We start from the raw sequence: 26,468 nt of genomic DNA on the forward strand, positions 1-26,468 counted from the left end.
GTGGTGACATATGACAGCAATCCTGGAATTACAGGCTTTCTGCCCAGTAGGTGACTGGGATCATCTGCAGAGCATAGCCTTCTAGCAGCCTCAGGGGAGCAGGCCTAGGGCTGAGATATTGCCAAAGCACAAAACGTCCATCAGCTTCCGTAGGAACAGCTGCAGATTGCTAGAACAAGAAAGTGTGTGTACCTAAGTCATGAGGTGTTATGGGTACTCCTTAAATGACATGGGCATTTTGATAAATGTGGGGGAAAGAGCTGTAACTTATGAGTAAGATTGATAGGACTTCACATCCCTCCTATGACCTGGAAGGTTAAGCCAAGACAGATGTAACAAGATTCCTTGGTGTCTCCCTAAAAACTTGGTTGATACGGGGTCCCTGGGTGGCTTAGTCGGTTGGGCAACCGACTTCAGCTCAGGTCATGATCGCACAGGTCGTGAGTTTGAGCCCTGCATTGGGCTCTGTGCCGACCGCTCAGAGCCTGGAGCCTGCTTCGGATTCTGTCTCCCCACTTCTTTGTCCGGCCCCTGCTCACACACTGTCTCTTCTCTGTCTCTCTCAAAAATAAATATTAAAAAAAAAAAAGCTTGGCTGATACCTCTTTCCAAGGCCCTTGTTATCAGGATGGGTATTTGGTCTGAGGTTGCCTGTTCTGCAAGGTAAAGTGGAGGAGACGCAGAACAGCAGAAGATAGGACAGCATAAATGCCAATCGTCTTATTGAGGGAGCAGAGAGTGGGAAGATGGACCTCAACTGGAGCTAGGGGAGTGGGGTGTGGCCACAGATCTGACGGTCCTGGTCCCAGTCCACTGATGACCGTGCAGCCAGGCCCCGAGGGAGACACCACTACTTGCACTTTAGGAACTTGAAGAAACAGACTAGCTGGTTGCTCCTTCCCCTTAGGCCTGAGCTTGGATGTTGAATCAGCCCAGGTAGGGGCTTAACCAGGAACCTCTGTGGAGTGGGGAAGAAGCTATGTGATGACCTAGTGAACATTGGGTAAGAACACAAATCTGATTAGATAAGCAAAAGACTGACAACGTGATGTCCTAGAGACAGGTCTGTGGCCTCCGTGCCAGCCTCCCCTTAAAGAGCATGATCTGCCAAATGGGATTTGGAAACTGCTAGTTCCAAACATGGTTTCTCCTTATCTTTCATTTCTGCCTTCCTCTACTCCAAGCAAAATCAAACTAGCCAATTCCCCAGGCAAGGAAAAAGCCTGAGGGTCCATTGTGTACAGGGGGATAAAGTCTTATTTATCATAATGAGTGTGACAGCACTGCAGAAGCCTTTGGGATTCAAGCCTCAATCTTGTTTGCCACCTCCCCTCCCAAGAGGAAAGTCCTATCAGTTCACTGCCCATGGAAGGAACCCGGTTAGGAAAAGTATTCCAAAATATGCCTACATTACCTCTGTAGTTGTTTAAGTTAAACATGGAGCAAAAATCAAAGTTTGAAAAGGAAAGCAGCATCTGGACAGCATGAAGCTGAAGTGACAGCCATTGTCCACAACCATCCCATAGCCCTTGAATAGTTGTGAATGCCTATTCCTGAAATAAATAAAAATAATCAGTGGGCTCTGTAACAGTCAAGTATTCGCTGAATGAATAAGCATACAACTACATCTTCCTCCAGCAGAAAGGTCTAAGCAGCCTTTAACAATCTCAGCCATAAAGAGAAAACAATGCTTGGCTGGGAGGCAGGAGCCCGGGGTCTGGGTTAACTGACCAGTGGTCAGTCCTTTCCCTTTGAGCTTCAGTCTCTTGTTCTCTCAGTGAGATGGGAGGAGATCTGAGATCTGAGACCTCTCAGCCACTGACATTTGGCGGGGGGGGGGGGGGGGGGGGGGGGGGGGGGGGTTCAAATGATTAATTTACAAAAAGAAAATGAGAAGCATGTTGGATAGCTTATAGCTAGGTAACTCTGATTACAACTCCCAGGGATTTTCTGCTGCTGAGGTAAGTGCCGAGGATGAAATGAGAGAAAGAGGGTGTAGCTACATGAGCAGTTTGAAACACATTCCAGATGGAGAGGAGACCATTAGGACTTGGCCGTAACTGGAGACTTTTTTGCTGTCCCTGAGCAGGACAGGTCTAATAAAAAATGAAAGACTCTGAAATGGAAAAACTCTTCCAGGTAAAACTTCAACAAAGGGTCAAAGTATATTTGCTTTTTTGCTGGCTGGAACTGGCACAGACTTCTGGCCCTACACTAGGTAGGCCTGCATCTCGAGGACTTTGTTGGCAAAGCGGAGTTCACTTCGCTGCATTCTACAGCCCAGAGATAAGAGCCCTTGTGGGGGCGGGACAGTGCTGAGGAAAAGAAGGGCTAGATGAGTTAAGTGGTTGTGCCCTGGAAGCAGAGGACTGAGCCACAGCCAGGGCTGGAGGCTCCAAGTGGGTGGGTTATAGGCATTAAGGCCCACGGCAGTGGTCCCCTTCTTCCTTAAGAGACTTTAAAAGTTCTTTTCTTTACAGATCTCTGCAGATAGAATGGTCTCCAAAATAATCCCAGGTCCCAGTACAGTAGCACTGAGCTATGATAACGCAACACATCCCCACACACACCCCTTTCACCCACCGTCCCCATCACCCTGCTACACAGGGTTCCGTGCCCCCCCCCCCCCCCCCCAGTTTAGAGAAGGAAGCCCTTTGGTGAGAGACAGCCTTCTGGCAGCCTTTAATAATTTTATTCAAAGCAGAACTTCAATAAAAGAGATTGTAGCAGGGTCTTCTCAGAGCATTCCTGGGATAAAAAGGATTCAGACCCAGACTCAGGGCCTGGTCTGTGCTGAAAAAGGGTTAAGTTTACTTTTGAGCTGTTATCTTTAAAGGAGTCAAGGAACCAAGAAGAAATAACATCTTGGGGTAAAATGGAGCCAAAAAGATGGGAGAGGGTAGCCATCTCCCCAAGGAAGTTTGAGGCTAGTCAGAGGGAAGAGGACAGGTTACTGGCCCATCAAGGCAGTGGCCCTCCCCTGGTGCCTGAACCTGTTGAAACTAAATAAAGTGAAGGAGGGGTACATTTACACCTTCAGGTCCACAGCTGCATCAGATTGTCAATAGTCTAGGACCCAAATACACAGCAAGTCCCGGGAACAAATTTGGACAGAGCCCAGGAAAACTGGACGTTTGGTAAGGCAATTTTCATCACATAGCTGTCCTTTGTTAAGCCTGCCAGACACCTACTTATCTCTCATCTCACCATTACAACCCTATGGCTTTATATTAACACATTATCTTACTGGCAAAAAGTTCAAAGCTCAGGGATGCAGATTTCTTGCTTGTATCATACAGTGAAGAAACACAGGTTAAAGGGTATGCGCCCCAGTTCACCAGACTCAGAGGTTCTTTATCCTACCACACAATCCAATTTCTATTAGCGTTTTTTGTTTCTAAGTATTTTAATTCTGGTTCCTAAAAGGCAAGAATAATTGTTAGAATAAAAGAGGGGCAACTGAGTGGCTCAGCTGGTTAAACATCCGACTTTAGCTCAGGTCACGATCTCGCAGTTTATGATTTCAAGCCCCGCACTGGGCTCTGTGCTGACAGCTCAGAGGCTGGAGCCTGCTTTGGATTCGGTGTCTCCCTCTCTCTCTCTCCTTACCCCCTCACACTCTGTCTCGCTCTAAAATAAACATTTTTTAAAAATAATAAAAAGAAAAGAAGGAGAAAAAATACAGCCTGGGCCAGAAGCTGAACTACACTGGGAAAGTTGCTGCTCTGGACCAGCAGGAAGTGTCCTAAGAAGTGAGAAAGTTTCTAGAAATGGAGCAGGGAACCAGAAGCATGTAAACTACCCATACCTACCTCTACCATCTCCTGGTGAAGGGAAAAGGGCCTTTCTACTAAAAAGAGAATTCAAAGGCTCTAGAACAAGAGTAAACTTTTCAATAAAAGGCCAGAGAGTATTTTAAGCTTTCTGGGCCATATGTGATTAAAACCATTAGCAGCCTGGTACAAGAACAGGCAATTTGCTGACACCAGCTCTAGGGGCCAGGTGGTGATCTCACCCCTGCTTTTATAGCTGACTTCCCCTCTGGCTAAGGAAGGCCTGTCTTAGGAGGAAAGGCAGTCTAGCATGGCTTTAGAAGCATTAGTGTCAGACTCTACCATCATTGGTTGTGTCATTTAGTCAAATTACTTACTCTCATTGTGCATGTGTCCTCATCTGCAAAATGTGTGCAATAATGATAATTAAAAAAAAAAGGCAGGTGTGAGGTTTAAAGGCACGTGAAGGGCTGAGTATGTGACACACCGTAATTACAGTAGTGACCAGATCTTACTGTTATTACGGGAACAGACCCCTGGCAACCCGCGGTTCACAAATGATCTGCAGGAACAGCTGCAGCTACTTTCTCGTAGATTATAGAACAAGCACTGAGCTCAGATCCTTCACCAAACTCACTAGAGAAACTGTTTAGGACTCATGCCAGGAAGGGGAGTTCACGAACTTGAATATTAGCAGTCACATCCAGGACTTGCTCACAGAAATGGAAAATGACAACGGTGCAGTCCATAAGAAGTTTATTATGTCTTCAAGACAGTACAGTGTCGACTCCTCTCCCAGAGAAGAGCTTTCAGACGAAGGGAACCATTATCCAGATGAGTGGCTCATTTGTCATTTTCATAAGCAGCGGGATTCTTCCTCTTGGATTTTTCAAACTCCTGGGTCCCCCAGGTATAGACAAGATAAAACCCTACAAACGCTTTAAAAATCAAAAGCGAGAGTAAGCAGTGCACCCATATAAGACACTGGGGTCCCAGTCTTCCTTTCTGACTCACTGCAGGTTCTGCCCTCCTGTCTCTAGTTTCCAAGAAGCCGCTTTTAAACCAGATGATGAAGGAAGGTTATATCACACACTCATTTTACAGGCGACCAAAATAAAGGGCCAGCCCAGGAAAATTTGTCACCAGACCTCCCCTATCTCTTTCCTGTTGCATATTTTAAATATTCTAATGAGATAATGAAGATAATTCACAGAAACTATGCACAGAACGATGCACGTAACAGAAACACGTAAGTGAACACTTCTGTGGTTTTTAGCAAATTCACAACGTTGGGCTAATTTTCATCACTACCTGATGCGGATGTAACACAAACAGTTCCTCGCTACTTAGTGGGTAAAGATGACCTCAGAGGGAGGCGCTGGAATCACACAGGTGACCTTGCACGGGTCGTAAGTCGTCTGTGACTCAGTTTACTCATCGGTTAAGATAAGCAGGACGATATACTAGCACGAGGGCTTTCAGGAACACTCAGTGAGAAACCGGGCGTATCCCAAGTTGCGGAGTGCCTGCCCTACCGACAGTGCTCACGGAAGGGACCCGCTGTTGGGGTGTGATGGAAGTCCAGCCCCCCTACCCGGCCAAGGCACTCACGCGGCAGGACGCGAAGAATGCACGCCCGCGTGCGGCGCAGCACGTTGGGGATGCCCTTGCTGAAGTAGTGGGGGAAGGCGCGCTGCTCGAAGGGTGACAAGCTGTAGGTGATCACATGCCGCATCCGTGTCAGATGCCCAAACTCGCGGCCCATGGTCGTGACGGCGCCTGCAACACCGAGGGTCGACAGGCGCTTGCCTCAGTCTCCGGACGCGCCGCTTCCACCCAAGAGGTCCTCCCCGGCGCTCCCCATCCTTCCCGGCCCAGGCGCCGCCTCCACCCTCCCAGGGGCCACCACGACCGCACGACCGGACCTCACTCCCGCGCGGGGGTCACCTCGCCCTCCACAGTCTCGGGAACCACCGGCCACCTTCCGTCACTTCCGCTAACTGGAAGCCGCTCCGGGAGGCCGTGAAGTCACTTCCGGGGAATACCATTTTCCTGCCGTCTCCAGGGGGAGGCACCGTTGCTCCCCCTTCTGGAGAAGAGTGCCCGGGTCGGGTGGCCCCGTGGGTTGGCTGGGCCAAGCGCCGGCTGCGGACTCCGCGGCGGCTTTTGGGGTCCGTGGACTATCCGGCCGACTATCTCAGCCCCTTGCCTCTCCGTGCGACGGCCGGGGCCGAGGGGAACTGAGGTGGAGAGAAAGGGGCCAGCCGGCGTCAAAGGCGCTCCCGCCGAGGACCTATGGGTCCTGCGCCTGTGGAGGGCGCCCTGACGCCCGCGGTGGGGCCTCCCTACGTGACTTTGTGCGCTCTGGTCCGGCCGCTAAAGGGGTTCGGTTCTTTTCAGACCATCGGTGACGAGAATCAGTATCAGAATCAGTACCAGGGGCTTGCATCCGGGGCTTTTCTCGGCTGCCGCGGTCATAGAATGTACTGGCGGGGTGTAGACTTTCCCTGGGTAGAATAAACACGTTTCCTCAGGTCGCGCCCCAGGAGTCTTCAAGAAGTGGGCAAGCCGTTGATAACCGGCTGTTGGTGGCGGTAGGAGGACAGAGGCCACCCCCGCAGCCGCCAGTTTCCCTCCGGAAGCGCTTTCTAAGGCGGGATGCAGGGCGTCTTGTACATGTTTAGTTCATGGAATTGCCAGCCGTGTGTGTAGTAGAAGTAAGCTGTCATTCAACAGTTTAGGTGTGTTTTATGTGACCCTGCTTACCAGTCATGGGCCGGGAAGGCTTGGCATAGGCAATGAACTTAAAATTTGGAGACATAAAATTTGGAACAGTTTCATCAACCTAGGTGCTGCACAGACTGGTTCTCTATCTTATACCAGGAGTGTGGGTTGATTTCCTTCCAGTGTGATCTCATGGGTGGCGCTGGATATGCATTCGTTTCAGCCTCTTGTGCACCTTCGTCCCATTTCTCTAAAACATCATCTCTCACCTAGTCTCAGCTCCAAGGCAAGAACCTAAGTACTTACATAACAAGAACAAAAACACCTCGCAAATTCTACCAGCATTTGAGTAACAAAAAACAACCTGCAAACATCTCTAAACCTTTCAATCTACATAGGTACAGATGAATATGTAGATGAAAGTAAAGAATCAAGGTATTATATTCTAAAATTAGTCAAGGTCTGGGGCGCCTGGGTGGCTCAGTCAGTTAAGTGGCTGACTTCAGCTCAGGTCATGATCTCTTGTTCTTCGTGAGTTGGAGCCCCACAATGGGCTCTGTGCTGATAGCTCAGAGCCTGGAGCCCGCTTTGGATTCTGTGTCTCCGTCTCTCTCTGCCCCTCCCCTGCTCATGCTCTGTCTCAAAAATAAATAAGCATTAAAAAAAATTTTTTTAATGAGTCAAGGTTAAAGGTGATGTCCATTTTAAAGCATATTGCAGCATTCCAAGTACATATTCTATACGAAGTTCCCTAAGAGAATTGGGCCATCCAATAGTTCTCTGTTATCTGGGATTTCCATGCCAATTGTGATTTTTTTCTCTCCAAATCCACATGCAGTAAGTAATTATTCTAAGCACCCGGGAGCCAGAGAGGTGATGAGAGTGAAGGAAGAGCAAGAGTGAACCCAATACCATAAATTGAATACCAACAGGTTTTCGTATCATCATGAATAATTCGCTTTTTTCCGTGCTTTGGAAGTTTCAGCAATACCTAGGGAACATTTTAAGAATCATAATCTCAAAAAAGGGATGGTTTGGGGTGCCTGTGTGGTTCAGCCAGTTAAGCGTGGGATTTCCACTCAGTTCACAATCTCGTGGTTCGTGGGTTTAGGCCCTGCTGCTCCGCTCTCAACGCAGAGCCTGCTCTGGATCTTCTGTCTCCGTCGCTCTCTGCCCCTCCCCCGCTCCCTCTCTTTCTCTTTCTCTCTCTCTCTCCCTCAAAAATAAACATTAAAAAAAAGTTAAAAATTTTTAAGGGGGGGTTTTAAGGTCATTTCTCAATTTCTGTTGGCCTTTCAGCTTGCATAGGTAGTCTACCTACGCAATGCTAACTTAAGAGGTTTTAAATGAATGCCAGAACAAAAGGGAGAGGAAAGCTAAATCACCAGATACATCAGTATCTAATGAGCACAAATTGGATAGATAGGATGTTATCAGATGTTTGATTCACAGCTGATAAGAATTATCTTCAGGTACCCATCCTTGAGGTCTGATTACAGAATTGACCCTGGCCCACCCACACACCTAAAATTTATTTAAGAGACCAACCTAAGCTCTTCTTGGCTTTTAGGAAGAAGACTGGTATGGGGAAGTGTATTCCTTGCTAGTTCTTCCAGGCCATGGCGCTTCTCAGCAACTTTTTCCTTTGGTTTTTCTGCTTTTCCTGGCTGTGTTTTTCTATTAGCCTTTGTTCTCGGGCTTCTACAGGAGAAGTTCAGATTGCAGCGGGTGCTGAATTGGAATCTAAGGCTGAACCTTGGTCCTTGGTGCAGCCTCTAGATGAAAAAGACAGATTGGGCTTTCTTCCTCCTCTCTTCAAGGTTCTGTATAATGGGCAAGGTGACGCCCCTAGGCTGCAGCCAGACTCCAGAGCTTTGCGTTACATGAAGAGACTCTATAAGTCCTTTGCTACCAAGGAGGGGATCCCTAAATCCAACAGAAGTCCTCTCTACAACACTGTTCGGCTCTTCACATCCTATGCCCAGCACAAGCAGGCTCCTGGGGACCAGGTGACAGGTGTGTAGGAGTGGAGTGGTGAATGGGTGGTGGAAAGATGATAAATTAGTTTGCGTTTCGGTTAAAGAAACAGATTGGGTTTGTTCCTTGAATTGCAGTTTACTTTGTGTAATATTCGATAACCGAAATCAAGGAAATGTGGTACTTGATCTTATGGTTTTAATATCTTCATGGATTAAGGGGTGGTGAGTCTCCTAGGATAGATAGGGTAGAGTTAGAGGGGACTTAATAGCTCTAAAGACTGAGGAGTGTTTGGTTGGAACTCAGCAACTTGTCCAAGGTCACAAAGTCAAGACTGGAAACCCGGTGTCTTGACCTCTCTTTGTTCTTCCCCTTTTACCACTGCTAACCTGGAAATGTGTCTAAAATATCCCCTAGCTATTTACTGCATTGACTGGGATGTTTTCCCCTTGTTTGTTGCTGTGAGAGGAAAGCTGGAGTCCCCATTTGGAACAGTAGGTCCTCACAACAAAGTGTTAGTCAACAGTCTGACTCAGCACCTTGGTATTGTGTGTGAAAAAGAAGTGCTTTAAAAAAAAAATCAAAAAACAAAAACCTAAATTCATTACCTCATGACCAAAACTGTGCTGAACCAACAAGTCAGGTGGGGCTGTTTAAAATCTTTTCTTCTTCCTTGATGTCTTATTATAGTGCTTTTAGAGCCTCGATTATCAATCTCAAGTGTTCGAATTACATGATTAAATTTTCTTCATTGACCCTGTTCATTGGGCTTAGAAAGTCTTCTTAGCAAGGTTGTTTTTTTTTTTTTCCCCAATATATGAAGTTTATTGTCAAATTGGTTTCCATACAACACGCAGTGCTCATCCCAAAAGGTGCCCTCCTCAATACCCAACACCCACCCTCCCCTCCCTCCCACCCCCCATCAACCCTCAGTTTGTTCTCCGTTTTTAAGAGTCTCTTATGCTTTGGCTCTCTTCCACTCTAACCTCTTTTTTTTCCCTTCCCCTCCCCCATGGGTTTCTGTTAAGTTTCTCAGGATCCACATAAGAGTGAAACCATATGGTATCTGTCTTTCTCTGTATGGCTTATTTCACTTAGCATCACACTCTCCAGTTCCATCCACGTTGCTACAAAGGGCCATATTTCATTCTTTCTCATAGCCACGTAGTACTCCATTGTGTATATAAACCACAATTTTTTATCTATACATCATTTGATGGACATTTAGGCTCTTTCCATAATTTGGCTATTGTTGAGAGTGCTGCTATAAACATTGGGGTACAAGTGCCCCTATGCATCAGTACTCCTGTATCCCTTAGGAAGCTTGGTGTTTTTATGACCGCTTTCTCTCCAGGCACTTGCCAAGAGAAAAATATTTATTAGCTTCTGTATGTTTGGAGCAAATGATTGAGGTTGTGAAACGGAGCGATAGTTGTTTTTATTCACCACCAAAGCTGTTCTGATTTTGTGATGATAAAATACTTGCCTGTAGTTGCTGGCAGTTAGTTATGGAAGAAAGCTCTCACCCGCATTTTCTATGTAACCCCCCCCCCCCTCACTTGTTGAGGCTGGATGAAGAGAGGAAGAGAAGGGAGAAAGCACTATGATCAAGTATTAATGCTGTGATTTGACTTGCTATTTCGTTTTTGTATTCAAGCACAATTCGTGGGTTGTTTTTCTTCTCAGGAGCCGTACCATCCGTGGACCTGCTATTTCACCTGGATCGTGTTACTGCCGTTGAACACTTCATCAAGTCAGTCTTGCTATTTACTTTCAGCAACTCCATTTCTTTTTCTTCTGCTGTGAAATGTGTGTGCAACCTGGTGATGAAGGAGCCCGAGTCTTCTAGCGGGAACCCCCATAGAACTACGTCCTCATTTACCTTTGACTCCCAGTTTGAATTTAGAAAGAAATACAGATGGATTGAGGTGGATGTGACTGCTCCTCTTCAGCCTCTAGTGGCCTCCAACCAAAGAAACATTCACATGTCTGTAAATTTGACCTGTGTGAAAGCCCAGCTGCAGCGCCCTTCAGCACATGACAGTCCCTTTAACGTGACTCTTCTGGTGCCCCCCTCACTGCTTTTATATCTGAACGACACGAGTGCCCAGGCTCATCACAGGTGGTATTCCCTTCACTATAAAAGGAGGCCTTCCCAAGGTGCTGGCCAGAAGAGAGGGCTGTCTGCCTGTCCCCAGGAAGAAGAGTCAGCTGAGGCTGTACGACCTTCCCGTCATCGGAGAGGTCAGGAGACTATCGGCTTGGAACCTCAGAAGCCTCTGGTTCCAGCTTCTTTCAATCTGAGCGAATACTTCAAACAGTTTCTTTTTCCCCAAAACGAGTGTGAGCTCCATGACTTTAGACTTAGTTTTAGTCAGCTGAAGTGGGACAGCTGGATCGTGGCCCCGCACAGATACAACCCTCGATACTGTAAAGGGGACTGTCCAAGGGCACTTGGACATCGGTATGGCTCGCCAGTTCACACCATGGTGCAGAATATCATCCATGAGAAGCTCGACTCCTCAGTGCCAAGACCCTCCTGTGTGCCTGCCAAATACAGTCCTCTCAGTGTTCTGACCATTGAGCCAGATGGCTCAATCGCTTACAAAGAATATGAAGATATGATAGCCACTAAGTGCACCTGTCGTTGATACTGGTTCTCTAAACTAAAACATGGAGCCTCTTCGGCAAAGAAATGCCGTGCACCTCTCTGTGCCTTCAGGAGAAAGTTCCATGTGTCAAATCTCAATGTAGTATGTCTTGTATAAGGGGGAGCCTGTGTAGATGAGCACATTCTGTGGCATCTATCCATGGAAAGTGGTAACATCTTCCTGTTTAATTTCCGGGTGTAAATGAACTGTAATTATTTTGGAGGGCCCTAAATTTCTTTCCCGTGAATGATTTTTTTTTTTTCTTGACATTGGTATCAGAGTGCAGTAGTTGTAGTTAATGGAAGAATAAATCCCTCTCAGTGGCATAATTTTCTGTGTTTGCTTTTTTCTTTTTTTTTTAAGGATTGATTTTAAATGGCTCTTGGGGAGAGAGAAGTGTATCTACAAGCTAATCTTAACTTTTTCTTTTTCAGAGTAAGAGGCTAGCTTACCTTACTGGGACTAGAGAGTAAGCATGTAACCCATGACTGTTGGATCAGTGTGATGGATGCGCAATATGTAATTCAGCTCATTAGCAGGCATATAAATGGGGTGGTTCACCTCAAGATAAGATTTGTCCAATTTGTTGAAAGGAAATTGCCTTGCAGATTTTTATGAGAAAATGTAAAGATTTTTAACTATTTCTTTCCTTACATATTTAAAATCTCTGACCTTATGGAATGAAGTCAAGGAGTGTTTTTTTTTTTGCTCTGAGCTTGGTTTTGCAGATTTCCCTCAGCTCTCATCACTCCACCCCCACAAATTTTTTCCAGGTGGATTTGGGACCTTTGCCACTAAACTCACCTGGCAGTGATTAGGTTACATTACAGAGCAAGCCTTGTTTGGATATGACGGCTTACATGTGGGTTTTCAATAAATCTACCTTGAGGGAACCTTGGAGATCCATAGTTAGGGCTGCTGGAGTGATTTCTGTTGCAGCATTTCTAACCCCCCTAGTCTACCAACCAAAGTAAATCCTAAATGCAGGATGTATTCTCATTCGTAGAGATGATCTTTTCTTAGTGATTAGTGCTTAGCCTCTAAGGAAGCCAGCTGAGATTTTGATGGGGATTGTATTGAATCTGTAGATCAGTTTGAGGAGTATTGACCTCTTAGTAAGTGAAGTCTTGTAATCCATGAGCAATGGGGGCGTTTGCTTTGATTTAGGTCTTTCTGTACTTGGGAGAGTGTAAGTTTTGAACTTGTTAGGTTTAAATTCTTTTCTGTTTTACTTATTTACATATTGAGAGAGCAAGTGAGAGTGGGAGGGGGACAGAGGATCTGAAACAGGCTTTGCAGTGACAGCAGAGAGCCCGATGTATGGCTTGAACTCATGAACTGTGAGATCATGATCTGAGCTGAAGTCAGTCCCTTAACCGATTCAGCCACTCGGGCACCCCTAAGGTTAGACTGTAGGTATTCTTGATGTGATTGGGAATGGAACGGTTACATTTATTTTCCTGGTGTGCTATTGCATTCATCTCGCAAGCCTGCACATACATAAATGCTCTTACTTGCTCAAGATTTCTTGATCTGAGTAATATTTTTTAAAAATGTTTAACGAAAACTTTTTTTAAGAAGCAGACTGGGGGCATCTGGGTAGCTCCATTGGTTGGGTGTCCGACTTCACCTCAGGTCATGATCTCCAGTTTGGTGGGTTCCAGCCCTGCATGGGGCTCTGTGCTGACAGCTCAGAGCCTGGAGTCTGCATCAGATTCTGTGTCTCCCCCTCCCTTTGCCCCTCCCCCACTCCTTCTCTGTCTCTCTCTCAAAAATACTTAAAAAAAAAAAAACAAAAACTGAAAAGGGAGTTTAAATTGCCAAGTTTCCAAATAACTTTGCCATCTTGTCTAACTTGAAGTCATTATTCTTTTGTAAATGAGGCTGCCAGCCTAAGAGATACATGGTGTTTGAAGGGTTTTGTATCATCTTCTGTCATTGGCAGTAAAAAAATAACTGGCCCAGAAAGGGCCCGAGTAATGCGGGGAATGTGCAACTGCACTTACTGGAAGGTAAGTCTCCCTAAAAGACGACTGTTTTAAAATGAACCATATGAAATTTGTATCAAAAGTATTCATATAAACTGAGTTATTTTTCCTAGTTCTGTGATTGAGTATGGATGTGGTCTGCATTCTGAAGGTTTAGAAAAGAGGTCATTCTGATAGAAGTTAAGTATAAGACTCAGTGCCAAAATTAGGAGCAGAGAAAAAGTTGGTCATGGTAGGTGAGTTCTAAAGTTGGCTTTACTGGGGCACTTGGCTGGCTCACTGGGGGGAGCTGCCCACACTGAGCATAGAGCTTACTTTAAAGTAAAATGACGGGCGTCTGGGTGGCTCAGTCGGTTAAGCGTCCGACTTCGGCTCAGGTCATGATCTCGCGGTCGGCGAGTTTAAGCCCCGAGTCAGGCTCTGTGCTGACAGCTCAGAGCCTGGAGCCTGTTTCAGATTCTGTGTCTCCCTCTCTCTCTGACCCTCCCCTGTTCATGCTCTGTCTCTCCCTATCTCAAAAACAAATAAACGCTAAAAATAAAAAAAATAAAAATAAATGAATTTAAAAAAATAAAGTAAAATGACAATTGACTTGGAGACTGTACTTTGATGGTACAGTTGAGTAAGGATAGCTTGAACTGCAAGTTTGATTTTTTTTTTTCAGGCTTTATTTGTAAGTCTAGTTTCTTCATAGGACAGTGTCAATATTAAGGGAAGATCTATCTGCTAAACTTAAACTTCACAGATTGTCTTCTGCACAGTGGAGGAGGATATACTGGTCTCCCAACTGCCTCCTCTGTTTGAAACCTGTTTTTCTTTCATTACTTAACAAAAGCTGCTACTTGAGAAAATAAATGAGGAAGGACAACGGTGATTGAAATCTGGAAATTCAAGGATGGGGCTACATCTACCTTAAATGGATGCATTGAGCTTTGGTATTTAGTCCAGATGAGATACGAGGTCACCTAATGTGATGGGTGCTCCAGTATGCCCAGGAACAATGGGGCCGGTTTTCCCTTCAGCTCTGAGTTTCCTGCTCTTTATCGGTTTAAATCAACGCCTGTGTTAAATTGAATACTCGGTCTTTTACTAACCAGTTTCAAGGGCAGCAGCCGCTGGACTTGGTTTAGAGCTCAGCTGGGACAGTGTGCAAAAATAAAGCTGCTCTGTCATGGGATGAAGGAGAAAGTGGGCATGGTTACATAAATGATGAAAGAAAAATGCTCAGAACTTGATTAATATCAAAATTTGAAGTAACCAAGTTTAATTTGTTATTTGGGAGTTGTAAGTTAAAATATAAGTGAAGTGAAATTAGAACCCTTAAAATATTCTTAAAATATTTTTTTAATGTTGATTTGTTTTTGAGAGCAAGAGAGAGTGCTGGTGGGGGAGGGCAGAGAGAGAGACACACAGAATTTGAAGCCGACTCCAAGCTCTGAGCTGTTGGCCCAGAGCCTGATGTAGGGCTTGAACTCAAAAACCGTGAGATCATGACCTGAGCCGAAGTTGGACGCTTAAATGACTGAGCCACCATAGCTTCTCGGCCTTTTGGCTAAGATCAAGTGAAATGACTGAGCCACCCAGGTGCCCCAAAACCCTTAAAATATTCTTTTAAAGGATGTTAGTCCCCCAAACATCTAAGTATATAGACTGGCTGAATGGATTGATAGAAAAGTAGGCTGTTTGGTCCATTAACTGTTGTCTGAATAGAAGGCAAGAATCAACACAACCAGGAGGTATAGACAGTTGATCCTTGACCAGAACTGACAAGTAAAGCAGGTCCTCTGTGTGTTTAATGACTTTGTGATGTAGTTGTCCTTCTCAACTGGACAGGTCCTTAACTGGTTAGACTGGGGCTATTTCAGTAATCACTTAAAGAATAGGATTTTTTAGATGCCTTGACGGTATTTCTTTGTCTTACTTTAGTGTGTGATGCAATTTGTAGGGAAGAATTGAGTAAATATATGTGGATAAGGGTCAGCTGCATTTTGGGCATTTTATTGCTTCAGTGCTGTGTGTACAATTGAGCGTCCTTTATAGATCTGTCTTTGGTGCTGGTGTCTTTCCATGTTGGAATGCTATGACGGACAGTGTTAGGAGTTCACGGCCTGTGCTGGGGTCATTTTGGCTTTCTCCGAAATAATTAGCTCACTGAATAAATATTTATTGAACACCAGCTATGGGCCAGGTGCGGTGTGTGGTTAAGAACAGAGGCTGATGTTCTCATCTGCAGGAAAAATGTATCATGTACCGGAAATGGAGACTTCCTTGATGACCCTAAATTCCATCGGTGAGCATTTGTTGCCACAGAACATTCTTGGGAGAATGAATAATACATCTTTAGATTACATTTCTTTTCAATCATCTTTTTCATTTTAAGGTAATGGTAGATTAACAAGCAATTGTACAATACCAGAGACATCACACAAATCTTTTATCCAGTTTTTTCAATGATCTTATCTTAGAAAACTGTTGTGTATTATCACAACTAGGATATTTTCTTGGATGGAATACAGGAGTTTTTTTTACATTGAAATCTACTTGGTTAAGGGAAATGTTGATCCTAACATCAATGAAGTTTTAATAGACCCTGGTGTTTTGAGTTATTAATCTTTTTTTTTTTTCCACTTATTTTTGAGAGAGTGTGAGTGGGAGAGGGACCAAGAGAGGTACAGAATCAGAGGCAGTCTCCAGGCTCTGAGCTGTCAGCACAGAGCCCGACGTGGGGCTCAAACTCACAAAATGTGAGATCATGACCTGAGCTGAAGTTGGTTGCTTAACAGAATGAGCCACTCAGTTGTAATAGTATTAAATAAGACAAACACGGCACTTGTTCTCATGGAGCTTCTATTACAGCTGGGAAAGACAGACACTATACAAATGAAGTGAATAGCCATATTCCAGAGCCTCTGGGTAGGGCAAAATTGTGTTCTAAGAACAGAAAGAACTGGGTGTGACTGGCAAGTGGAAAAGTAAAAGGACCGGTGGAATACCAAAGTGGAGCGAGAGGAGATGGAAGGAGGGTTAAAGGCCCTACCTGCCAGTGCAAAGGGACTGCCTAGGAGGGCGCACAGTGGTCAGTCAGGGGCCGGAAATCGTTGGACTCAAATTTTTTTAAATAATGTCTTTTACAAAAGTTTTTACGTCTTTATTTTTGAGAGAGGGAGACTGAGCGGGGGAGGGGTAGAGAGGAAGACTCAACTCTGCAGACTCCAGAGGAGAGTTGTCAGGTAGAAACTATTCTGAAGGAAGGAGGGCATTTGGGTTTTAGGGGGCTATTGTCACAGCCTAAGGGAGAGATGATGCTGACCTGGATTATGGCAGTGGAGATGGGGAGGCACAGAAGTGAAAAACTTAGCATATATGTATATTTTTTTACAGTTTTCATTTATTTTGAGATTGAGCACAAGCGGTGGAGTGGCAGAGAGAGGGGGAGAGAGAGAATCCCAAGCAGGCTCTGCATTGTCAGTGCGGAGCCCCATGTGGGACTCAAACTCAAGAACCATGACCTGAGCTGAAACCAAGAGTCTGATGCTTAATCAACCGAGCCCCCAGGCGCCCCAAATTTAAGCATATTTTTTCCATGGCTTCTTGATTTTGGCAAATAGCTCTGAGGTCATAGGATGATAGCCTTCTAGAAGGAGAAGAAACTTAGGTCCCTGTGGTGAAATGAAATGATAAAATTTAACCCATTTCCTGGCTTCATATTCCCATCTACATGAGCTACATCTTAATTAAAATTTTTTTCTGTTTGTTTTCTTCATGCATTACTTAAGCGTTTGGTTGTGTTCTGTGCCTTTCATGTTAGAGGCTTTTCTCCAATACCTTGTGTTGTCAGTTTATAAGTAGATGGCCCTAGAAAGCTGTTGGAATGACTGCATGGACAGGCCATATGTGTTAATTATCAGGCTCTTGGGTTTGAGGCTCCTAACAGTTTCTATAGGTTTCTGCACAGTACAATTACTGAATCTTCTGAGGGGAGGAGGTGGGACAAATGCAGACTCAGCTCCTGGTGGTTCTAGTCCTCAGAAATTCAAGGGTATATGAGCTTGTATATAATTTGATTTTATCCCGATATGGCACCTTTTCTCCCAGCCTCCGCCTTGCCTGGCTTTGACTTGTTTGGAGTCTCTTTGATTTCATTCTTACACAGAACCAACCCCCATTCTTCTCCGTTGGGCAGGGGTGGTCACCTAGCTGCTTGGGATGGGGCAGCGTACATTGGGATCTAATGGTTGGGTCTACCGACTTCCTCAACACACACTTGACATCATAGCTGGTTCCACTGCCTTCCATGGTACATGGCACCTTTGTTTCCTGAGCTTTCCCAGGTTTCTGTGTATGCTAGCTTTTCCTTGATCTGTCCCCGCCCCTAGCAGGTTTAGGCTTCCTTTTTCATGACCTCTGCTCACTGTCTTATAGCCAGTTTCCACCTCCCAAAATTGTGTTCGCTCTCCTCACCTATTCTTTGCCCTTAGGGGTGTATTTGATAATGGTTTGTTCTAATGGCATCGTGAGGGAGTAGGCATAAAGGCATGAGTTCAGTGCCCCACATCAAGAAGAAGTACTTCAAGTCCCATGAAAAGTCCTTGTTAAAACCTCTGCTTAGAGAAAATGGAGTAGAAAAGTGTAGGTCAAATGGTTTCATTTTTAAATGTTTCTTTTAAAAAATTTTATTTTAGAGACCGAGTGTGAGCAGGGGAGGGGCAGAGAGAGAGGGAGACACAGAATCCTAAGCAGGCTCCAGGCTCTGAGCTGTCAGCACAGAGCCTGACATGGGGCTTGAAATCAAGAACTGCGAGATCATGGCCTGAGTCGAAGTTGGATGCTCAACCGACTGAGCCCCCTAGGTGTGCCCCAAAGTGTAGAGCAAATTGTAACTCTTTTGTAATCTGCTAAGAACTTTCTGCATGTTATCTACTTGATGGCTTCCTTAAACTTCTCCATCTCATCCTTGTCCAGTCAGTTTTGGGTGAGCAAAGTGGAAGTATTTCTTAAGGCAGGAGAACATCCAATATTTGGACTGCATACCATATTTAAGATGAAAAGTACCTCATGAGATAGTATTAACTAGTAGAATTAGTTGACTACTTGCCAATAAGTAATCTGATGTCTTGCCTCGATGTAGGAAAGCTGAGTTTGGCTGTACCGTTAAAAAGGGGAAAAAAGATTTAACAGTTAATTAAAGTCATAATAAAGGCTAGTGTGCCCAACTTCCGTTGCATCATTTGCCAGGAAAATCTGTGCTGTAAAGTTAGCAAATCATGACATGGTTGGAGAAGAAAGTGATTAGGATCACAAAGTTGTCAGTGTGTCCATGCCCTTGACCATTACTAGTTCATGAAATACAAAGTGCTAAAGCAGCGTTGTGGAGAGTAAGGAATCTTGGAGATGGACTAAATTGAGGGCACACAGAGGGCTTTTCCTAGAACAGAGAGGTTCACAGGTTTGTATTTTTCACCTCTTTCTCCAACAAAACTAGAGGCAAGTAGGGTAACAGAGCAGCGCTTGGTTTATTACCACTTATCAGGATCCTGCTGGAGGGAGAAATGGTAGACCCAGGTAATAGACTCAGGAAAACCATGAGCCCTGGAACCTTCACCTGGCTATAACTTCAGGCAACTGAGTTAACCTCTGTGAACCCAGTTTCCCCACCCATGAAATGGAAATAACAATAGTGCCCATTTCATAGGGTTGTTGGGAGGGTTACATGAGTTGATACTTGGAAAAAGCTGAGAACAGTGTCAAAGAGGTTCACAGGGACTCTGCAGTAACTAAGAGGCTCTGCAGCTGTACTGTCCAACGTGCTAGTCATTAGCTCCATGTGGCTATTGAGTAAGATCTGGCTAATCAAAATTGAAATGAGCTGTGAATGTAACACACATCAGCTCTTTTAAAAGACTTAGTATTAAAAAATGTAAAATATCTAAATGTTAGGTTGATTACATGTTGAAGTGATAACTTTTTGATATATTGGATCTATTTGGATATATTAGGAATCATATATAGTTAATGTAAAAATTTGTTTCATCTTGAAAAATTCTTTACTTTTTTAAATGTATTTTTGAGAGAGCACATGAGTGGGTGAGGGGCAGAGAGAGAGGGAGACACAGAATCCGAAGCAGGCTCCAGGCCCTGAGCTGTCAGCACAGAGCCTGACGTGGGGCTGGAACTTATAAGCCGTGAGGTCATGCCTGAGCTGAAGTTGGACGCTTAACCGACTGAGCCACCCAGGTGCCCCAAAATTCAACATTTTAAAGTGTATGGTTTAGTGATTCTTAATACACAAGGTTATGCAGTTATCACTATAATCTAATTCCAGGATATTTCTATCATCTTCCCCCTAAACTTCATGCCAGTTAACACTCACTACCCGTTCCGCCTACTACCTACTAATCTGCTTTCCATCTCTATGGATTCGCCTATTCTGGACATTTCATATAAATACAATCACAGAATGTGGGGTTTTTTTGGCTTTTTTTATTTAGCATAATCTCTTTAAGGTTCATCCATGTGGTAGGGTGTATCTGTATTTAATTACTTTTTATGGCTGAATAGTACTCCACAGTATGGATTTGCAACAATTTCTTCATCTTTTTTTTGTTGTTGTTAATGTTTTTTATTTTTTTTTTGAGAGAGACAGACAGACAGAGCCTGAGGCAGGGCTCGGACTCACAAGCTGTGAGATCATGACCTGAACCGAAGTCGGATGCCTAACCAACGGAGCCACCCAGGTGACCCTCTATTCATCTTTTGATGCCCATTTGGGTTGTTTCCATTTTTTGGCTATTATGAATAATGCTGCTATAAACATGCACAAGTTTTTGTATGAACAGCTTTTCAATTCTATTGGTTATATACCGAACAGTGAAATTGCTGAGTCATAGGGTAACTCTGTTTATTTGTTTGATAAACTGACAAACTGTTTCCAAAACAGTTGCACCATTTTACATTCCCACAAATGGTGCGTGAAGATTTCAGTTTATCTACATCCTTGCCAACATTTGATGAACGCCTTTTTCATTCTCGCCGTTTTAGTGGGTGCTAAGTGGTATCTTATTGTGGTTTTGAGTTGCATTTGATGTTGAGCATCTTTTCATGTCCTTATTGGCCACTTATATATATTCTTGGGAGAAATGTCTATGCAAACCCTTTGCTGGTCAAAAAAGAAGCTGGATCATTTGTCTTCTTGTTGTTGACTTGTAAGCCTGTTAAGCATATTAAGGTAAATCTAATTTGGATAAAGCACTCACTGCTCTAGAAAGACCAGATGGTTGCATTTTGGTTTTACTTCTAATTCTTTGCTGGCGTGTGTTACGTTTTTGAAAACAGCCATTGTTTGCAGACTATCTATGAGATAAGCACCAACTGCTATCTCTAATGAAGATTATTAATTTAATCCTAAGAATCATTGCAGAGGATTTAGAAACCCAAATGAAATCTCTTGGGAATTGTTGATTCCACCCTGGGCAGCAACTCCCCAGACCTCTTTTTGCTACATCCAAGCAAGTGCCTGAAACAATCTACTCTGAAAAGAAAGTAGCCCCTTCTAATGGTAAATCACATCTTTTTGTTAAAACTACCAAAAAGAGGGGGCGCCTGGGTGGCTCAGTCTGTTGAGCGTCTGACTTCGGCTTGGGTCATAACTTGCGGTCTGTGAGTTCGAGCCCCTCATCGGGCTCTGTGCTGACAGCTCAGAGTCTGGAGCCTGCTTCCGATTCTGTGTCTCCCTCTCTCTCTGCCCCTCCCCCACTCATGCTCTGTCTCTCTCTCTCTGTCAAAAATAAATAAACATTAAAAAAAAATACCAAAAGGAGAAAGTGAAATAACAAATTGTAGAGACCTGAAGGAAATGACCAATTGAGGGTCTGATGTTGCTTTAAAGCTTGTTCCCCCAATGAGGAGATGAGGTTGAAGAAGTAGACCGATGATACCAGACCTTGTTGGCCAGCCCAAGGGCATCCCAGCCCTCCCTGGGGGAACAAACTTTAAAACAACATTAGATCCCGGACTGGTCATTTCTTTCAGGTCTCTACAATTTCTTGCTTCACTTTCTCCTTTTGGTAGTTTCTTTTTTTAAATTTTTTTTAATGTTTATTCATTTTTGAAAGACCGAGACAGAGCACAAGCAGGGGTGGGGCGGAGAGAGAGGGGGACACAGAATCTGAAGCAGGCTCCAGGGTCCGACCTGTCAGCACAGAGCCTGATGTGGGGCTCGAACTCATGAACGCTGAGATCATGACCCGAGCTGAAGCCGGATGTTCAACCGACTGAGCCACCCAGGCGCCCCTCTCCTTTTGGTAGTTCTAACAAAAAGTCATCCAACCAGTCTGCCCATGGTCATAGCCACCAGCTCCTCTAAGGATGGCAGATACCAGGGTAGATAGGTGTTACTAGGAACAACTGTCAGTGGAAGGAAGGATGCTGCTGACTTCCTGCTGGCTCTTGGCTCCCAGGGTACATGTCCTCTGCCTCTGATTTTAAATTCTGGGCCAAGAGGTCCATGAACACACAATAACTGCTTGCTGATTGAATGACTGCTTTTACGCAATCACTTCCATAGGATGGCCACTTGGTACCTAGAATGCTGCTTATTGGACACTCTATCACACCTCCCCCAAAGCACATATACACACATGTTCATTACTGGATCCTGGAGACCAAGGCCATCCTTGGGAGGCTGCTACCAGCTGTGAACTCATGGAATGGAGGAATGACATAGCTGTTCAGCCAGGATGCAGTCTCACAGAGGTGTTCATTCAAAAAGCACTGAGATTCTCAACCTGGTATGGCCAGGCATCCTTTCTTTCAAGAGCTCACATCTTTCCAATGGGGCAGATTAATAAATGACCATCTATTCTATAATGTAGAATTATATGGATCAGGGAACAATGAACTGTCCTTGGAGATATTGGAGAAGCTTCACTGAGGAGGTGATACTTGGTTGAGGGGTTGTGTAAATCAGTTCATGCTGGGTCCTACCAAGGGGACGTTTGCTAGTAGGGGAGGGACCAAAAGACAGAACTTCAGCGTGCACCTAGCCCTCTCTAGGAGGTAGCTATGGGATAGAAGCCTAAGCTTCTGGGTCTCAAGGCAGGCCCACCTTGGCCTGACCTCAGCTTCAACCTTTGGTCCATGCTGGTGTGAAGAAACAGGTAGAATCCAGGTTGACCCTCGTTAGTGCAGGAATAGGAAAAAGCAACCAATTGAAATCTTCTTGTCTTTGATTTTATGTTTGCTAAGGGAAATCTTGTTTTCCTTTTTGTAGCAGATATTTGTGACTTTGAACCAGGAGCTTGGCTGACTTGTGTTTCTCCTGCACTGCTTTATCCTATTTCCTGAGTTGCTGGTTTTGAGACTGTGCAAGATTTGTTCAAGTGTCTCCAGCCACATCAAAGGGCCAGGATTGCATCCCCTAGCCCCCAGGAAGCTGTGGGAGATCTCTCGTGCCCTCTTGCCTGGTGGTTACTTCTTCCAGGGAAAGAGTAGCTTGCAGCACTCAAATCTGGCTAGATTTTCTCCTGGCCTAACATTGATGTCCCTGTGTTCAAAGAGGTCTTGGCTCTGTATCAGAAACTTTTTGGTTTCAGGCAATAGCAACCATTGTGCCTGACTCACTCAGAAAAAAGGAATGTATTGGAAAGAAGTGTGGTCATTCACCAAGTTGACTAGAGAGGAGAAGTAGACGATGAAAATAGGATCCAAAGGAGACTAGGCGGCAAGAGCAGGAAACAGGTAGCCCCCACCTCCAGTATCATTGCACTCGCACACTTTTGGTAGTTTTTCACCTATCCTTGTGTCTCTATGTCACTCATAGAAGAGTCCCAGTCCTGGCAGGGACATTAGATTGGTCAAGCCCAGATCTCAGGGCTATATTGTGGCTGGTTGGCTTTCAAAGGAGGGGCCCTGTCTCGCCCACATAACCTGAGATTCCTCCCAAGAAAAAAGTGTTTGGATGTCCCCTGCAGCCCTGTTTGGAGGAGTAGTAAGCAAAAATTAAAAAAATTTTTTTCAATATTTAGTATTTATTTTTGAGGGAGAGACAGAGCACAAGTAGAGGAGGGGCAGAGAGAGAGGGAGACACAGAATCCGAAGCAGGCTCCGGGATCTGAGCTGTCAGTACAGAGCCTGTCGCGGGGCTCGAACTCGTGAACTGCGAGATCATCTCTTGAGCTGGAGTCAGACACTTAACTGACTGAGCCACCCAAGCGCCCCTAGTAAGCAAAATTTAGTAGTAAGCTACCAACAACCATGGGAAACCCCTGGAGTATAAACCAACACTTCAAGATGAAATTGAGGGTAGGATTTAGTGGAGACTGTATTCCCCACAGGGGAGGCTGAAGTGAGGAATAATAATATATCTGATACCTTTTACTGATGGCCAACTACGAGCCTGCCATTGAATATACGTGATGAAATCTCATTTAATCTTTACCTGCCAAATGCATAGTCACATCCCTGTTTTACAGACTAGGAAATGGAGGTCTGGGAAGGTTAGGGTTTCTCCAGGGTCATACAGCTACTGGTATTCACACTCAGTCTGCCAGGTTGTGAGCTCACACTCTTCTTCCCCTATGCTGGTTTTCCTATACCTGGGACACACTGAATTGGAGAACACATCTCTGTTCTATGGTGAGAAATCACAGGGTGGCAAATAAGCCTGTCTATGAGCCATCTCTGTTTCCTCCAGGCAATTGCTGTTAGTGGCTATTTAACCCCAGAATTCCTTTGGTGTCACCCAATAAATAGATCTAATCCCCCTTCATTGTGTTGCCTGATATGCTAGGACAGTCAAAGCTAACTTTATACCTTGGTTTTTCTTTACTTTTCTCTTTTTTCCCCTAACTTGATGCTTCCCTTGAAGTACAAAGAGCAGCCAACTAGACACTGTGTGTTGTCACATTCACCCCCAACAGGGTCCTAAAAACACACGGACCAAGATGGAACTGGACACATGCACCCATAGGTTCCAGGACGAAGTCTCCTTTGTGTGAGTTACTGATCAGATGCATCAGTTAAAATCAGCAACATTTCGGGGTGCCTGGGTGGGTCAGTGGGTTAAGCATCTGAGTTGGTTTTGGCTCAGGCCATGTTCTCATGGTTTGTGAGATGGAGCCCCACGCCAGGCTCTGTGCTGACAGTGCAGCAGCACCTGCTTGGGATTCTCCTTCTCCCTCTCTCTCTCTGCCCCTCCTCCACTCACGCTCTCTCTCTCAAAATAAATAAACATTAAAAAAAAATCAGCAACATTTCCTACCTAAATGTTAAGTACCCGAATGATCTGCTTCCAGAGTCAATTCACTCCACATGCACATGGCCCAATCCTGCCCCAAGTTCAGCACGTGGCTTTTGGGTACAGCTCCAGGCCCAGAGCTCTAGAACCGGATTGCTCTCCCCTTGAAAATGCTGACCAGGTGACTTCTTGGCAGGCAGAGCCCTGGGACATTTAGCTCAAACAAAGGTCACTTTTGGGAGACAGCCCTTTGGAGACTATCTCATGCCTTGTTAGTGCCCCAGCACAGAAGAGGCAAGTTGGCCTTTCCTGGGCTTGAGCCAGCTGTTGTCGTTTCCAGGCAAGGCTCTTCTCCGGGGTTCTTGTTCAGGGTCTGAGTTTATATTCTTGAGAAACAAAATGAAGCTTAGCTGACACTTTTCATCTGGGTCCCAGGAGATGAGAAGAACAAAATAGAAAATCTCACTTGACTGCCACATATCTGTCCTGGGTCCACTGTAGGAAAAGGAGAAGAGAAGCTTCTCTCTATATCTTTCTCATTTAACCTCTCTTGTCCAAGGCTATGTGGGTAACATTTGAACGAAGGCAGACCAGGAAGATGGAATTGTCTTAGGTCTGAGGCCACACTAGCAGAGAAAAGCTGGATTATTATGGTGAAAGCAAACAGAGGTTGAGATATCATCCACTGCCTGTAGGGAAAAGGTGATATATGTGTACTCAATAGGAACGTGACAGCCCAACATTCCTACCCAAGACCTGCTGATCTGCAAGAGAACTTTCGTTTAATCCCACGATAGCTCGTCCCTACCCAGCCTTGCCCGGACCCCTTACCCATCAGAAGCTGCTCCGGGAAAGGGTGGGCTCCGTTCTCTTCTTTTGGCTGTCTTTCTGTAAAGCCCTGTCTTTAAACTAGTGTGGTGAACTCACTGTATAATTAGAAAGCAAACAAACTGGCTCCAAGAGAACATTTATAATTTAGGTAAAGATTTGTGTATAAGCAATGATTCATGCTTTGTTGGATGTCTAAAAATAGACAATCTGATTTTGTTGAAATATTTCTAGCTTCCACTGTATTTTAACCATTTCGTGACTATCTCTGAATTATTAAGACAGCTATATAGTTGCTGTCTAAAAGAAAGATAAATCTTTTGATTCAACCATGTCTATAGATTTATTGCCACCACTAAGTCAAAAGACATAAGGTTGGGAAAATATTGTCCACACACAAGGGAAAAAAAAAGTTCATTGCTTATATGAAGAGATCTTATAAATCAATAAGAAGACAATCAAATAGAAAAATGAGCAAAGGGAATTGACAGATCACAAAAGTTAATACAAATGGCTTTTAAATGTACAAAATGATGTGCAATTTCATTTATTAAAGACGTAAATGAAAGCAGCGAGATGCTATTTTTGCCTTTCAGATTTCAGGCATCAAATTTTAATAATACTCTTTATTAATGAGGATGCAGGAAAATAGGCATTCTCATACATCGACAGAAATGTAGATTGGTACAGCCTCTTTGGAAGAAATTTAACAATATCAATCATATTTGAAAATTCACATACCTTGTTACATGTATCTCTTAGTATGTAACAAACTACTCCAAAACTTCATGACATTTATAATTATTTTGCTTGTGATTTTGAGGGTCAGAAATTGAGGAATGATTAGGTTGGTGGTTCTCCTCTAATTGGTATGGTGTCAGCTGAAGTGGCTGGGAGGGTCCCCTTCCAATTAATCTTTTAGGAATTTATCCTACAAACAAGTATGAGCAAAGATATATGACCAGGGGTCTTCATTAGAAAATTAGTAATAGCAAAATACAGGATTAACCTAAATGTCCATTGACAGCCCAATGTATTTATGCCCATGCAATGGAGAATCTGGTACCTATTAAAAAGAATGATACAGTGCCAGGTATTGATAGTGAATGAGCTCCGAGATATAACTTCAAATTAAAAAGTCAGTGGCACCTGGGTGGCTCAGTAGGTTAAGTGTCTGACTTCGGCTCGGGTCATGATCTCACAGCTTGTGAGTTTAAGCCCCGCATTGGGCTCTCTGCTGTCAGCGTAGAGCCTGGAGCCTGTTTCACATTCTGTGTCTCCTTTTCTCTCTGCC

General features: G+C 44.5%; 2 protein-coding genes and 1 pseudogene across 4 annotated transcripts; 2 read left to right on the top strand and 1 right to left on the bottom strand.

Annotated features, from left to right (window-relative positions):
• Positions 1-4,512: 4,512 nt before the first annotated feature.
• UQCRQ (ubiquinol-cytochrome c reductase complex III subunit VII) lies at positions 4,513-5,810 on the bottom strand. Its single transcript, XM_060636160.2, has 3 exons — positions 5,699-5,810; positions 5,385-5,552; positions 4,513-4,711 (listed from the first exon to the last, which is right to left on the bottom strand). The coding sequence occupies exons 2-3, from the start codon at positions 5,536-5,538 to the stop codon at positions 4,617-4,619; spliced, it is 249 nt and encodes an 82-aa protein (XP_060492143.1). The 5' UTR covers positions 5,539-5,552; positions 5,699-5,810; the 3' UTR covers positions 4,513-4,616.
• Positions 5,811-5,869: 59 nt separating this feature from the next.
• On the top strand, positions 5,870-11,454 carry GDF9 (growth differentiation factor 9). Of its 3 annotated transcripts, none has more exons than XM_078451108.2 (3): positions 5,870-6,490; positions 8,318-8,513; positions 10,161-11,454. In XM_078451108.2, the coding sequence occupies exons 1-3, from the start codon at positions 6,461-6,463 to the stop codon at positions 11,123-11,125; spliced, it is 1,191 nt and encodes a 396-aa protein (XP_078307234.2). In that variant the 5' UTR covers positions 5,870-6,460; the 3' UTR covers positions 11,126-11,454. The 3 variants fall into 3 exon arrangements, with proteins under 3 accessions (XP_078307234.2, XP_060492140.3, XP_060492139.3); XM_060636157.3 differs by having other exon boundaries at positions 5,870-6,157; XM_060636156.3 differs by lacking the exon at positions 5,870-6,490 and having other exon boundaries at positions 7,701-8,513.
• Positions 11,455-14,645: 3,191 nt separating this feature from the next.
• LOC132682654 (U2 spliceosomal RNA) lies at positions 14,646-14,813 on the top strand (annotated as a pseudogene).
• The last annotated feature ends 11,655 nt before the right edge of the window (positions 14,814-26,468 follow it).

This window comes from Panthera onca, chromosome A1, assembly GCF_046562875.1.
Source record: "Panthera onca isolate mPanOnc1 chromosome A1, mPanOnc1 haplotype 2, whole genome shotgun sequence".
Classification (NCBI taxonomy): Eukaryota; Metazoa; Chordata; class Mammalia; order Carnivora; family Felidae; genus Panthera; species Panthera onca.

What these genes read in the sequence shown, in the direction of transcription:
- GDF9 (XM_060636156.3), top strand. Translation starts at nt 8,117, where the DNA reads ATGGCGCTTCTCAGCAACTTTTTCCTTTGGTTTTTCTGCTTTTCCTGG. An exon ending in TCCTGGGGACCAGGTGACAG is followed by an intron (nt 8,514 to 10,160) that starts GTGTGTAGGAGT and finishes TTTTCTTCTCAG; the next exon opens with GAGCCGTACCATCCGTGGAC.
- UQCRQ (XM_060636160.2), bottom strand. Translation starts at nt 5,538, where the DNA reads ATGGGCCGCGAGTTTGGGCATCTGACACGGATGCGGCATGTGATCACC. An exon ending in CATTCTTCGCGTCCTGCCGC is followed by an intron (nt 4,712 to 5,384) that starts GTGAGTGCCTTG and finishes TGATTTTTAAAG; the next exon opens with CGTTTGTAGGGTTTTATCTT.